The sequence below is a fragment of the Dendrobates tinctorius genome, unplaced genomic scaffold (genome assembly GCF_039654945.1).
Source record: "Dendrobates tinctorius isolate UK_male_01 unplaced genomic scaffold, ASM3965494v1 ptg000134l, whole genome shotgun sequence".
Lineage (NCBI taxonomy): Eukaryota > Metazoa > Chordata > Amphibia > Anura > Dendrobatidae > Dendrobates > Dendrobates tinctorius.
In genome coordinates, this window is record NW_027361802.1 from 24079259 (window position 1) to 24093968 (window position 14710).

Sequence of the window (14710 nt, forward strand, 5' to 3'; positions counted from 1 at the left end):
CCGCTTTTAAAGCCGGAGCATCAGGAACTGGTTTTGGCTTACATTGCCGAAACAGACTCCAGCTAATATGCCCTCCTCTTCTGAAGTTTCAAAAAATGCAAGCACAGAGTTGTCAAGTGCTGGCTGCTGGTCAGGAAGAACCCCTTTCCTTGTGTCCTTCACCCCCACCAAAAGTGAATAATGCAGCAGGCCACACTTCACATTAGTCCATGTAGCTCTTTCTCACATACCATGCCTGGGTTATCAAGTCAAATAGTGAATTTCCCAGTCCAAGATGAATCTGACATGGAGTGTGGGTCGCCAGCCAGGGCAGTGGGGTTTATCGGTACCGGGCCGGTATCTCAGAGGGATGTGTCACGGTGGTGGTGACCCGGTCCGTGGGCCTGGGCATCCATGCAAAGGGGTGAATTACGTTTATAGGTGAATGATACGTGACGCCACCTGTGGTTTCTGATCAGATTGACCAGTGCTGCAGTGTCGCTTCTCTGGGACAGATTTTGTGGTGCAGCTAAGATGTAGAAGCCCTGCACAGGTAGGGCCGTAGTCGCAGGGCAGATGAAAGAATTGGTAGATGGTGTGCAGTGCAGGATGTAGCAGAGCCGTGCGCCAGACGCAGGAGGAAGATGACAAACACAGTCGTGCAGTTCCTTTACCTGTACTTGGTAAGTGCCGTACAGATGGAGAAGGATTTGGTCAGCCTGGAAGCAAATTAGGAATTCTCTATCTGCAGATAGGTAGTGTGGCCTCCGTTCTAGCGCTTATCTGAGGTACTCGCAGTACTGAGTTCACTGAAGTTCCCCCTGTTGAATCTCTTTTGGAACTTTCTCGTATGGCAGGCAGCCGTAGCCTTTTCCTTCTGGCTCACACACATCGCTGCTGGGGCCTCCGAGCCTTAGTTGGGAACAGAGCATTTACAGCTGCTACTTCCTCTGGTTTCTGCTGCAGGACCGTCAGTGTCCCTACAAACTCGGAGGCCGGAATCCGGACCATGCTCTCCAGCTAGAAGTGAGCCTTAACTCTGCTCATCCTCCAGCTCCCCTTCTCACGTCCACACACTTCCCCTTCCCTTCACAGACTGCCCTAACTTCCCTCTTCCCGACCACAGAGAGCAGCTGCACAGCCGTCAGGTTCAGAGCTCTCCCTGCTGGCCTGGAGTGGGAACTGTGTTGTGTGTTGGTTTAACTGCTAGAGAGATCCTTCGTTGCTCCCAAGCATGACATCACACTCCCTAGGAGGAAGGTAATGCCACTGTGGCGACTGTACTCCTGGGGGTGCCACAAGTGCACTGATGCCCAGCCAGTGCTAGATGATTCTGCTGGTACATTGACCCAGACCACTACATTCCCCTCGCACTCTACACAGCCAGAATCTGACCCTGATGAAACTCAGGTTCCCCTTCCCGCATTCTATACCACCTTACACGGTGACAAAGAGGAAGGTGCAGATGAAAGTGCAGGTTCCTTGAGCAGGTGGGGGGGCATACTCATGGGCGACGGCACTGGCACGGGGCCCCTCATAGTACGCAAAAGTGTCAGACACACCGCCATACTACTCCTTCTTGCTCAGGATCACAGCACTTGCAAAGTTGAAATACTTAGCTCTCCCTGCTCCACTGCCGTGACGTCTTCCGCGTTTCCTGACAGTGACATTCTGGTCAGAGAGCGTGATGACATCACATCTGTACGCCCTCTGCCTAAACAGTCCAAGTGCAGAGAGATGAAAGATGTGGACGGCGAGGAGTACAGGGATTCCCTAGCGAGGAGACTTATTTAATTGTTTTAAAGGTTGGGAGCAATTTTTGGGGAGCACAATACTCTGGAGAATGATATATGGGGCCCACCATACACTGGAGCATTCCAGAGGTGGACATCAGACACTGGAGCAGCATTTACAGGGCCCATTATACACTGGAGCATTAGAAATGGGGCCCATTATATATGGAGCATCATTTGGCCCATAAGACACTGGAGCATCATCCATGGGACCCATCATATACTGGAGCATTGTAAATGGGGCAGATTATATATGAGCATTATTTGGACCAATCGTACACTAGAGCATCATCAGTGAGGCCCATCATATGCTGGAGCTTTCCAAATGGGGGACATCAGACACTGGAGCAGCATTTACAGGGCCCATTATACACTGGAGCATTGGAAATGGGGCCCATTATGTATGGAGCATTATTTGGGCCCATAACACAGTGGAGCTTCATCCATGGGGACCAACATACTGTAGCATTATGTGGAGCTCATCATATACTGTATCGAACATTATATGGGACCAGTGATTCTGTATGGAGAAATATATGGGCCTCATTACTCTGTATGGCGCACTATGCGGTGACCATAATACTGTATGGAGTAATATACTGTCCGTTTTTAGAGCTGTTGGAGAATTTAAAATGGATATCAGTCATGTGATGTAAGAAGTGAAGTATTTTTCATTGTACTATACCGCTATTTCTCTGCCGTATCAGAGGATCATGAATTGTAGCATGTGTTAAAGGAGCCCAGTGACACTCTTTCGCCCTGGGCCCACGAAAATCTGGAGCCAGCCCCCCCCCCCCCCCACAACTTTAGCCAAATAGTTTTCAATGCCTAACTATTATTATAAAGTAAATTAAGGTTGACAAGCTTAAGTAATAAGAATTGATGTTTTTGGCATTAAAATGGGCACTGTAGTTGTGTTTCCTGTCTTCCACTCACTGCCGACTTTTCTTCCCCATTGACTTGCATTGGGTTTCTTGTTTCAGTCGGCCTTCGTCTGTTGACGATAATTGGCCGATTGCGTTCAACTCGACTTTTGCGAAAGTCGGGTGGTCCGAACCCGACTCGACCCAAAAAAAGGGAAAGTCGCTCATCTCTACTCTCTAGCAAACTTCAGACGGGCCCGGACATGTACTGGCTTAAGCAGGGGGACACGTCTGGCACTGCAGGATCTGAGTCCCTGGCAGTGTAGTGTGTTACTGATGGTAGCCTATGTTATGGTGGCCCCAGCTCTATACAGGTCATTCACTAGGTCCCCCCCAGGTGGTTCTGGGTTTTTTGCTCACCCTTCTTGTGATCATTTTGACCCCACGGGGTGAGATCTTGTATGGAGCCCCAGATTAAGGAAGATTATCAGGGGACAAGATTCGCACCCAGTTATGCCAATTTATTCATGGGTGCGGTGGAGTCCCCGTCCTCATTGCGCAGCCCCATCTTGAAAAAGAAGGGGTGGCCTTTTACCGAAGGTTTATTAATGATTTGTTTATCCTATGGAGGGGTCGGTTGAAGAGACAGAAACATTTGCTAGCAATCTAAATATGAATGATTGGGGACTAACTTTTACGGCTACTATTTCCACCGATTCCATCCAGTATTTGGACTTATGGGTGCGGCTTGACGGCCTGGGGATGGTGTCCACTGCAACACATTTCAAACCGGTTGATGTCAACAGCTACCTTAGGTTTGACAGTGGGCACCTCCCCGGGTGGGTGAAGAATGTGCCCTATGGCCAATAAGGAAAAATTGCACTTCTGACCAAGACTTGCAAACTGAATCTAGAATACTTAGGAAGAGGTTTGTAGAGAAAGGATACCCAAAAAATCTTTTAAAAGATGCTTATAAGAGGACATGCAATTTCACACAAGATTTATGTTTAAAAAAAATGGAGGATAAAAATAGGACACCTGGGGTGAATTTGGAGAGGAATAAATGGAGTTTGATAACTACCTTTTGTCATTTGAGATCAATTGTACGTAAATTGCTGGAGAAACATTGGTTCATCCTACAAGGAGATCCTCTTTTGGCCCCAATGATTCCCGATAAACCAAATTTTATAGAAAAAATAGAAGTTTAAAGAATTTGGTAGCACCAAGCAACATAACGCGAAAATATAAAACGTCATATGATAATAGCAGCGGGGGCTGTTTTGCACGTAAAGTACCCAAATGCTTGTGTTGTGGAGTGATTCAGGATAATGCGAGGGATTTTCATTCTAATACTACCAATGAGACATTCCAGATCAAGCACAAGGTTACTTGTCAGTCCACCTATATAATCTATTTATTGGAATGCCCTTGTGGGCTTCAATATGTGGGAAGGACTGTTCAAACAGCGCATGCAAGATTGAATAAGCATAGACAGAACATCCGCTCGGGTTACCAGTTAAGCCCCCGTTACACACTGCGATATCGCTAGCACTATCGCTGTAAAGTAACCGATTTTGTGACGTTGCAGCGATATTGTTAGCGATATCGCTGCATGTGATACTTACCTCCGACCGGCTCCCCCGCTGGTTATCGCTGATTGCGCGAGAAGCTCCTGGACCATTCCTCGTCGGCCACTTCCTGCGGCGCTTCCTGTGGCGCCGACGAGCGACGAGTGGACGCGGGCGGGAGGACGTCAGGATCGCCGCGTCTGACAGGTAAGTAGCGATCCCCGTCCCCTGCGATGTCGCTGGTGAGATCTGCCTGTGTGGCAGCTCACTAGCGACCACTTAGCGATGTACCAGCGATCCTGACCGCATCATATCGCTAGTCGGGATCGCTGGTGCATCGCTAGGTGTAACGGTACCCTTACACAGTGTGTCCCGACATTTTGCAGGGAGTCACAATAAGGATCCAGGAAAGATAAGATTGACCATTATTGACCATATCAAGGAGCTTGGTGAAGGGGAGGCTGAGTAACCTTATTAGAAGAGAAAGCTACTGGATGTTTAAGTTGGGTATGTTATATCCAGAGGGACTGAATCTCACTATAGAGAAAGTTTCCAGGTAGGGTTAATAGTTTAAGTGATTATGATTGATTTCTCTTTTTATGTGCATCATGTAGTCTTTTTTAAAAAAATAAAAAAATTTTTTTTAACCCCTTACCTACAATGGACGTGATATTCCGTCCATGTGACCCTGGACCTAAATACCATGGACGGAATATTACGTCCCAGCGATCAGCGGCGCCCACGTGTCAGCTGATAATCACAGCTGACACCCGGCACAATGTGTCAGGGGCGGTCACGGACCGCCCCCGACACGTTAACCCCTTGTACACCGCGATCAAACGCGATCGCGGTGTACCGGGGGTTAAAGGGAAGCATCGGCAGGGAGGGGGCTCCCTCCTTGCTTCCCTGAGCCCCCCACGGCAGCGCAATGTGCAGCGCTGCTGCGGGGGGCTCTTTCCCTACAGGCCTCCGGATCCAAGATGGCGACGGGGGCCTTCGGGGGCCTGCAGGGAGCTGACTTCCTCACTGCCTGCAAAGCGCAGGCATGAGTAAGTCTGCAGCACTGCCTGTGACAGATTGCTGATCTGTCACAGTGATCTGTGATGTGACAGATCAGCGATCTGTCACAGGACAGTGATGTCCCACCTGGGACAAGGTAATAAAGTAAAAAAAAAAAAAAAAAAAAAAAAGTGTTAAATATAATTTAAAAAAAATCGCTAAATAAATTAGTAAAAAAAAAAAAAATATTCCCCAATAAATCCATTTTTTCAAAATAAAAAAAACCCAAAAACAATAAAAGTACACATATTAGGTATCGCCGCGTCCGTAGCGACCCGCCCTATAAAACTGTCCCATTAGTTAACCCCTTTAGCGAACCCCTTAAAAAATAAAAATAAAAAACGAAGCAAAAAATAATGATTTATTATCATACCACCGAACAAAAAGTGCAATAACGCGCGATCAAAAATACGCATATAAATATCCATGGTACCGCTGAAAACGTCATCTTGTCCCGCAAAAAACGAGCCGCCATACAGCGTCATTAGCAAAAAAATAAAAAAGTTATAGCTCGCAGAATAAAGCGATACAAAAATAATTATTTTTTATATAAAATTGTTTTCATTGCAAAAAACCGACAAAACATAAAAAAACGACCTAAATGAGGTATCACTGTAACCGTACTGACCCGAAGAATAAAACCGCTTTATCAATTTTACCGCACGCGGAACAGTGTAAGCGCACCCCCCAAAAGAAATTCATGAAACGCTGGTTTTTGTTCATTCTACGTCCCAAAAATCGGAATAAAAAGCGATCAAAACATGTCACGTGCCCGAAAATGGTACCAATGAAAACGTCAACTCGTCCCGCAAAAAATAAGACGTCACATGACTCAGTGAGTCAAAATACGGAAAAATTATAGCTCTCAATATGTGGTGATGCAAAAACTATTTTTACAATAAAAAGCGTCTTTTAGCGTCTGACAGCTGCCAAACATAAAAACCGCCATAAATAACCCCCCGTTATCACCCCCTTAGTTAGGGAAAAATAATAAAACTAAAAGAAAATGTATTTATTTCCATTTTCCCGCTAGGGTTAGGGCTAGGGCTCAGATTAGGGTTAGGGGTGTGTTGGGGTTCGGGTTGGAGTTAGAATTGACGGTTTCCACTGTTTGGGCACATCAGGGGCTCTCCAAAGGCAACATGGTGTCTGATCTCAATTCCAGCCAATTCTGCGTTGAAAAAGTCAAATGGTGCTCCTTCCCTTCCAAGCTCTGCCATGCGCCCAAACAGTATTTTACCCCCACATGTAGGGTATCAGCCTACTCAAGACAAATTACAAAACAACTTTTGGGGTCCAATTTCTCCTGTTACCCTTAGGAAAATCAAAAATTGGGGGCAAAAATATAATTTTGCGGAAAAAAATGTTTTTTTTATTTTCACGCTCAGGCGTTATAAACTTCTGTGAAGCACTTGGGGGTTCAAAGTGCTCTCCACACATCTAGATAAGTTCCGTGGGGGGTCCAGTTTCCAAAATGGGGTCACTTGTGGGGAGTTTCAATAGTTTAGGTACATCAGGGGCTCTCCAAACGCACATGACACCCGCAGACCAATCCATCAAAGTCTGCATTCCAAAACGTCACTACTTCCCTTCCGAGCCCCGACGTGTGTCCATACAGTAGTTTTCTCCCACATATGGGGTATCAGCGTACTCAGGACAAATTGGACAACAACTTTTGGGGTCCAATTTCTCCTGTTACCCTTGGAAAAATAAAAAAAATGGGGACTAAAAGATGATCTTTGTTGAAAAAATACGATATTTTTATTTTCACGCCCGGTCCTTATAAACTTCTGTGAAGCACTGGGGGGTTCAAAGTGCTCACCACACATCTAGATAAGTTCATTAGGGGGTCTAGTTTCCAAAATGGGGTCACTTGTGGGGGGTTTCCACTGTTTAGGTACATCAAGGGCTCTCCAAAAGCAACATGACACCCGCAGACCATGCCATCAAAGTCTGCATTCCAAAACGTCACTATTTCCCTTCCGAGCCCCGACGTGTCCCCATACAGTAGTTTTCTCCCACATATGGGGTGTCAGCGTACTCAGGACAAATTGGACAACAACTTTTGGGGTCCAATTTCTCCTGTTACCCTTGGGAAAATAAAAAAAATGGGGACTAAATGATGATGTTTGTGGAAAAAATACGATTTTTTTATTTTCACGCCCGGACGTTATAAACTTCAGTGAAGCACTGGGGGGTTCAAAGTGCTCACCACACATCTAGATAAGTTCCTTGGGGAGTCTAGTTTCCAAAATGGTGTCATTTGTGGGGGGTTTCTACTGTTTTGGTACATCAGGGGCTTTCTAACGCGACATGGTGTCCGATCTCAATTCCAGCCAAAAACGTCAAATGGCGCTGCTTCCCTTCCGAGCACTGCCATGTGCCCAAATAGTGGTTTACACCCACATGTGGGGTATCAGCGCACTCAGGATAAATTGCACAATATCTTTTAGGGTCCTGTTACTTTTGGAAAAATAAGAATTGAGGGTTAAAAGATCATTTTTGTGGAAAAAATATGATTTTTTAATTGCACCGCTGTACGTTATAAACTTCTGTGAAGCCCTTGGGGGTTCAAAGCTCTCACCACACATCTAGATAAGTTCCTTGGGGGGTCTAGATTCCAAAATGGTGTCATTTGTGGGGGGTTTCCACTGTTTTGGTACATCAGGGGTTTTCCAATCGCGACATGGTGTCCGGTCTCAATTCTAGCCAAAAACGTCAAATGGCGCTGCTTCCCTTCCGAGCTCTGCTATGCGCCTAAATAGTCATTTACACCCACATATGGGGTATCAGCTTACTCAGGACAAATTGCACAATAACTTTTAGGGTCTTGTTACCCTTGGAAAAATAAAAATTGGGGGTGAAAAGATCATTTTTGTGGAAAAAATATGATTTTTTTAATTGTACTGCTGTACGTTATAAACTTCTGTGAAGCCCTTGTGGGTTCAAAGTTCTCACCACATATCTAGATAAGTTCCTTGTGGGGTCTAGTTTCCAAAATGGGGTCACTTGGGGGGGTTTCTACTGTTTAGGTACATCAGGGGCTTTCCAAACGCGACATGGCGTCCAATCTGAATTCCAGCCAATTTTGCATTGAAAAAGTCAAACGGCGCTCCTTCCCTACTGAGATCTGCCATGCGCCGAAACAGTGGTTCCCCCCCACATATCAGGTATCAGCGTACTCAGGACAAATTGCACAATAACTTTTGCAGTCCAATTTCTCCTGTTACCCTTGGTAAAATAAAGAAAATTGAACCTGAAGTATTTTTTTTGTGAAAAAAAAGTTAAATGTTCTTTTTTTTTTTTAATGTTCAAAAAATTCCTGTGACGCACCTAAAGGGTTAATAAACTTCTTGAATGTGGTTTTAAGCACCTTAAGGGGTGCAGTTTTTAGAATGGTGTCACTTTTGGGTATTTTCTATCATATAGACCCCTCAAAGTGGCTTCAAATGTGATGTGGTCCCTAAAAATAAAATGGTGTTGCAAAAATGAGAAATCGCTGGTCAATTTTTAACCCTTATAACTTCCTAACAAAAAAAAATTTTGGTTCCAAAATTGTGCTGATGTAAAGTAAACATGTGGGAAATGTTATGTATTAAGTTTTTTGTGTGCCGTATCGCTGTGATTTAAGGGCAGAAAAATCAAAGTTGGAAAATTGCGAAATTTTCGCCAAATTTCCATTTTTTTCACAAATAAACGCAAGTTATTTGAATGCAATTTTACCACTAACATGAAGTACAATATGTCACGAGAAAACAATGTCAGAATCACAGGGAGCCATGGAAGCGTTCCAGAGTTATGACCTCATAAAGGTACAGTGGTCAGAATTGTAAAAATTGGCCCGGGAGTTAACGTGCAAACCACCCTTGGTAGTGAAGGGGTTAACATTTTTAAAAAAAAAATTATTATTTTTTTTTTAAATTTTTTGGAAAGGGTTTATCCTATTGTTGGTTTTTTTTTTATTACTTGGACAGGGTATATTATCAGTTTTTTATGGAATATTGATGAGGTTGAATGTCGTAAGATGCAAAATGTATAATTGTTTAACGAATGTTTTTTCACAATGTTTTTATTGGGGATGTAAGGGTTAACGTGCAACATCAAGGGGAGGTCGCATAGGATTGTGGTTGTTCCAACTAGGGCTACCTATAAAGGCTGTAATAATTGATGCATCCTTCATTCCACCTGAGGAAGACGGCTGTGACCGTAGAAACGCGTTGTGGGTATTGGAGGAGGAATAAAAGCTGAGCTTTTTACCCTTTTTCTGGTTTCTGCCTCTCCTTTAGTGCTCCTATAGACCGCTTTTTTTGTTGCTTAACATAGTGTCCTTAGGCTGGAGGCGCTACCAGGAGACAGGCCAGTAAACCAGGAGACGTGGAGGGGGCCGTAGGAGGGCAACAACCCAGCAGCAGGATCACTACCATCGCCTTTGTGCAAGGAGGAACAGGAAGAGCACTACCAGAGCCCTGCAAAATTACCTCCAGCAGGCCACAAATGTGCATGTGTCTGCACAAACGGTTAGAAACCGACTCCATGAGGATGACCTGAGTGCCCGACGTTGACAGATGCTTCCACCAGGACACAGGAAAAAGATGGAAATTTGAAATACTCTGCCCTTTGCTACCACTCAGACATCAACTATCGGGATAATCCATTAGTTATCATAAGAAAAATGGATGTGGTCTGCATGTACTGCAATGCCTTGAAGTGGAAAGATGAACCGCCAGGTTTATGCTGTGCAAATGGCAAGGTAAACTTCTTCCTCTCCTCTCACCACCCGATCCCCTGAAGACTCTGATGACAGGAACCAGTGCAATATCAAACCATTTCTTGGACAACATCAGGAAGTTCAACTCCTGCTTCCAAATGACATCATTTGGTGCAAAAAGAGAAATTTTTTTCAACTGGATTTATGCCCACGTTCAAAGTTCAAGGACAGATTTACCACTTAATTGGCTCACTGCTTCCATTACAAGGAAAAGAACCTCCATTTCTTCAACTCTACTTCATGGGAAATGTAGACGCAAAGGCTCAGCAGAGATGCTCTTTAATTCCAAACATTCACCTTGATATTGTCACTAACTTGCAATAGTTCCTTCACTTAAACAATTCTTATGTTCAACTTTTCAAGACTGCACTTGAATGCATGCCAAGTGATGATTACAAAGTTCCAATCAGAGCTGACAAAACACCACAAGGTGAGCATCAGCGGCGTTTCAATGCCCCCACATTTGATGAGGTAGCTATTTTGATTGTCGGTAATGAGTTTCACAGCCATGACATTGTGCTTCAGAAAAGGAACAATGGTTTGCAACGGGTGGCAGAAACTCACAGGTCCTATGATGCACTGCAATATCCAATTATCCTTTGGCAGGGACAGGATGGCTATCACTTTGAAATACCTCAGACAAATCCTGCAACAGGCAACCCTTCAGGTGAAAAAAATTTCAGCTATGGACTTCTATGCCTAGACGATCAGGACAAGAGTTAGTGAGGAAAATCACAAAAATTACATCCTCAAATGCAGACATCTCTTCCACCAATTCATCATTGTCATGTATGCAAAAATTGAGAATGAACATCTTGTGTATATCCGACTAAATCAATAGAAGCTCAGAGCTGAGGAATACATTCACCTTACCAAGATGCTGTGACAAACGATGTTTGTTAACTACACCGTTACTATGCCCGGGCAACGCCTGGCTCTTCAGCTAGTAATTCATATAATTGGTCATTATGCTTCCAAATGTACCGCATATGCTCGTGTATAAGCCGAACCGAGTATAAGCCGACCCCCCTAATTTTGCCACAAAAAACTGAAAACTTATAGACTCGCGTATAAGCCTAGGGTGGAAAATGCAGCCGTTACTGGTAAATTTAAAAAATAAAAATAGATACCAATAAAAGTAAAATAAATCGAGACATCAGTAGGTTAAAGGTTTTTGAATATCCATATTGAATCAGGAGCCCCATACAGTTCATAATGGGCCCCATAAGATGCTCCATACAAAATACACCCCATATAATGCTGCACAAAGGTTAATAATGGCCCCATAAGATGCTCCATAGAATAATATGTCCCATATGCTGCTCCATAAAGGATATGGCCCCATAAGATGTTCCATAGATTATGCCCCCATAAGATGATCCAGCCCGAAAGGGCAGGGTCCTCTCCCCTCTGTATCAGTCTGTCATGGTTAGTTTGTTAACTAAGTGATATCTGTAATTTGTATGTAACCCCTTCTCATGTACAGCACCATGGAATCAATGGTGCTATATAAATAAATAATAATAGATTATGCACCCATAAGATGCTCCATAGATTATGCCTCCATAAGATGCTCCATAAATTATGCCCCCATAAGATGCTCCATAGATTATGCCCCATAAGATGCTCCATAGAATATGCCCCCATAAAATGTTCCATAGATTATGCCCCCAAAAGATGCTCCATAGATTATGCCCTCTTAAAATGCCCCATGGATTATGCCCCCATATGCTGCTCCATAGAGTAGGCCCCATAAGCTGCCCCATAAGATGCTCCATAGATTATGCCCCCATAAGATGCTCCATAGATTATGCCCTGTATGCTGCTGCAAAAAAAAAATGACATACCTCTCGTCCCTGGGGGCCAGGTGTCCCGTCCTGAGCAGGCAGAGACACCGGCGCGCTATGGGGGACAAGTGCCAATATCGCCGCTGGCTCACGACCTGGCACCTGAGATATTCACCTGTCCCCGGTCCATCGCTGCTCACCGCTGTCTGCTGTGTCCTGTCAGTGAAGTCCAGGCAGCAGAGGACGCGGCGCGCACTAACCACGTTATTGTTCCCTCGTCATTGAAAGAGGACGCAGCAGACAGCAGCAAGCAGCGATGGACCGGGGACAGGTGAATATTGGATATACTTACCCCCTCCTGGTGCGGTCTCTGCAGCCTCCCCCGCTTCTCCCACGGTCTCCCTTCCTGCCTTTAGCTGTCACGTGGTACCGCTCATTAAACTCATGAATATGTGCATATTCATGAGTTTAATGAGCGGTACCATGTGACCACTGAAGGAAGGAAGGGAGACTGTGGGTGAAGCTGGGGAGGCTGCATAGACGCGTCAGGGGGGTCAGTATGATCTATGACACCCCCCGCTCCTCCTCCCCTGCCGACCCCCAGGTATATGACTCGTGTATAAAACGAGAGGGGACTTTCAGCCCAAAAAATGGGCTGAAAATCTCGTCTTATACATGAGTATATATGGTATTTTTTTTTATATTTATTCAGATATACAGTCTCCTTACTATAATATACTATAGTATGTATGAAGGTGGTAGTTCTTCTTTAAATGTTACTTTAATATCTAATACATATTTCTAATTTTGGTTGTACTTAATGAGGTAGGGAGACTGGGCATGAGGGGCTTTAACAATGGCTTCGATTGGAGCGTTTTATTTGTAGAATGTATCAAATTAATTAAAGTGTTAACCTGTCGCCAGGTTTGGCCGATACGGGTTACGGTCGCTGCCTTTCAGACCTGATATTACAGCATTCTATAATGCTGCAGATAAGCCCCCGATCCGACCAGCAAGAGAAGGCGCCGGGAAAGGTCAGAGAGGCCCAGCGCCTGTGCACTGCAGTACTTTCCTCTGCCCTGAAAAGGGCAGAGAAGTACGCCTGCGCAGAAGTACGATGGCGTGGAGCAGCGATGTAAGCAGGAAGACGGCGTCGCAAGAAGATGCGACACCCATCGGACTGGACCCGCCCCCCCGGTGAGTATAATAAACCTTGTAATTCTTCTCTTGCAGGTCGGTCAGGTCGGATTGGGGTTTATCTACAGCATTATACAGTAGAATGCTGTAGATAAGCCCTGAAAGGCAGCGGCCGCATCTTATATCCGCCAAACCTGATGAGAGTTTTGCTTTTAAGGGGGTTGACAATGTCAATCTCATGCAACTAATCTGACATAGAGCACACGTGGTATAGCTGCATAGGCCAGAAAACATCACGTATGGGCCTTATTCTAGTTACAGGAGCCCGTGCACGCCGCTTGTTGGGCAGCTTTACAGCTAGTACGTACTAGTCTTTTCACTTTTGATGTCAACTCACTGAACATTTAACAGTTTATTCTAAGTTTCTATTTATATTTTAATCAGTGTTTATTTTATTATAAGGCATATTTTTATCTAATGTATGTTCCTATAATATTATTTTATTTTTCTCTATTCCAGCACTGAAGAAGTCAAAATATGACGATGTTGTAGGTCTTTATGTATGTGCCGAGTTGTCATGCCTTCGTGTTTTCATTCGAGAACAGAAATGTAAAATTTCTGAAATAAGTATTGAAGGTAAAGTGACTTTTTTTTTTGGCCCAGCTGCTTACTGGTGCTGTAAAGAATGTTTGAATTTGCAATGCATACATGCATAGTAGTGAAGAGCGAACGTGCTCGGATAAGGTGTATTCTAAGCGTGCTCAGGTGCTGTGTGAGTGTCTTTGGCATGCTCGAATAATATGTTCAAGTCTCAGCGCATGAATGTCTCACAGCTGTTAGACAGCCACAACACATGTAAGGATTGTCTGTTAGGCAATCCATGCAATTGTTGGGGATGTCTCACAGCTGTGAGACATGCAGGTGCTGAGACTTGAACATATTATTCGAGCAAGCCGAAGATACTCGCACAGCACCTGAGCTTGATCGGATAACACCTTATCTCAGATACGTTTGCTCATCTCTATTGCATAACACTTAAGTTTGTCCCCTAAAGGATTTTATCAGGCACATAGGTTTTACAATGTTTTAATAATCTATGAGAAATGAAGAAACTGCATAATTTACATTACATGTTATTAAAATTCTGCTGGGTTCCTGAGCTCTCACAAGTGGTCAACAGACCTCCAGCTCCTCGCTTACTGCTACAGTCTGCACAAAGTACAGATTACAGAGATTTCCTGTCTGTGCTCTGAATGGAAGGTAGCCTGTCAGTCAAGTATAGCCCTGCCTAAAATGCGTGGTGCTCATTCGGCAGCTCTCAGAACATTGTGCTCTGAATGGGGGGATGTCATAGGGAGTTGTGTTGTGTGTTCCTCTGCCCCTAATGTTGTGCACAGAAGAGGGAGAACTGGAACCATAGTGGCAGTGTGCAGGCTCCACTGGTATATGATTCATTTCTCTATTAACCCCTTAACCATCTTGGCATTTTGCGTTTTCGGTTTTTGCTTTTTGCTCCTCTTATTCCCAGAGCCATAACTTTTTTTTCGAATTTTTCCGTGAATATGGCCGTGTGAGGCCTTTTTTTTTGCGAGCCATGTTGTATTTTTGAACGACAGCATTGATTTTACCATATAATTTACTGAAAAGTAGGATACAAGCTCAAAGTGCGGTGAAATTGCAAAAAAAGTGCAATTCCACCATTTTTTTTTTAAATTTTTTTTTACCATGTTCACTAAATGCTAAAACTGACCTGCAT

General features: G+C 44.3%; 1 protein-coding gene across 1 annotated transcript in view; it reads left to right on the forward strand.

Annotated features, from left to right (window-relative positions):
* VPS13A (vacuolar protein sorting 13 homolog A) overlaps positions 1 to 14710 on the forward strand; it is a 386554-nt gene that overhangs the window by 204290 nt on the left and 167554 nt on the right. Inside the window, exon 30 of the mRNA XM_073543803.1 lies at positions 13474 to 13590. Coding sequence (XP_073399904.1) covers positions 13474 to 13590 — 117 coding nt within the window. The remainder of the gene's footprint in view (positions 1 to 13473; positions 13591 to 14710) is intronic.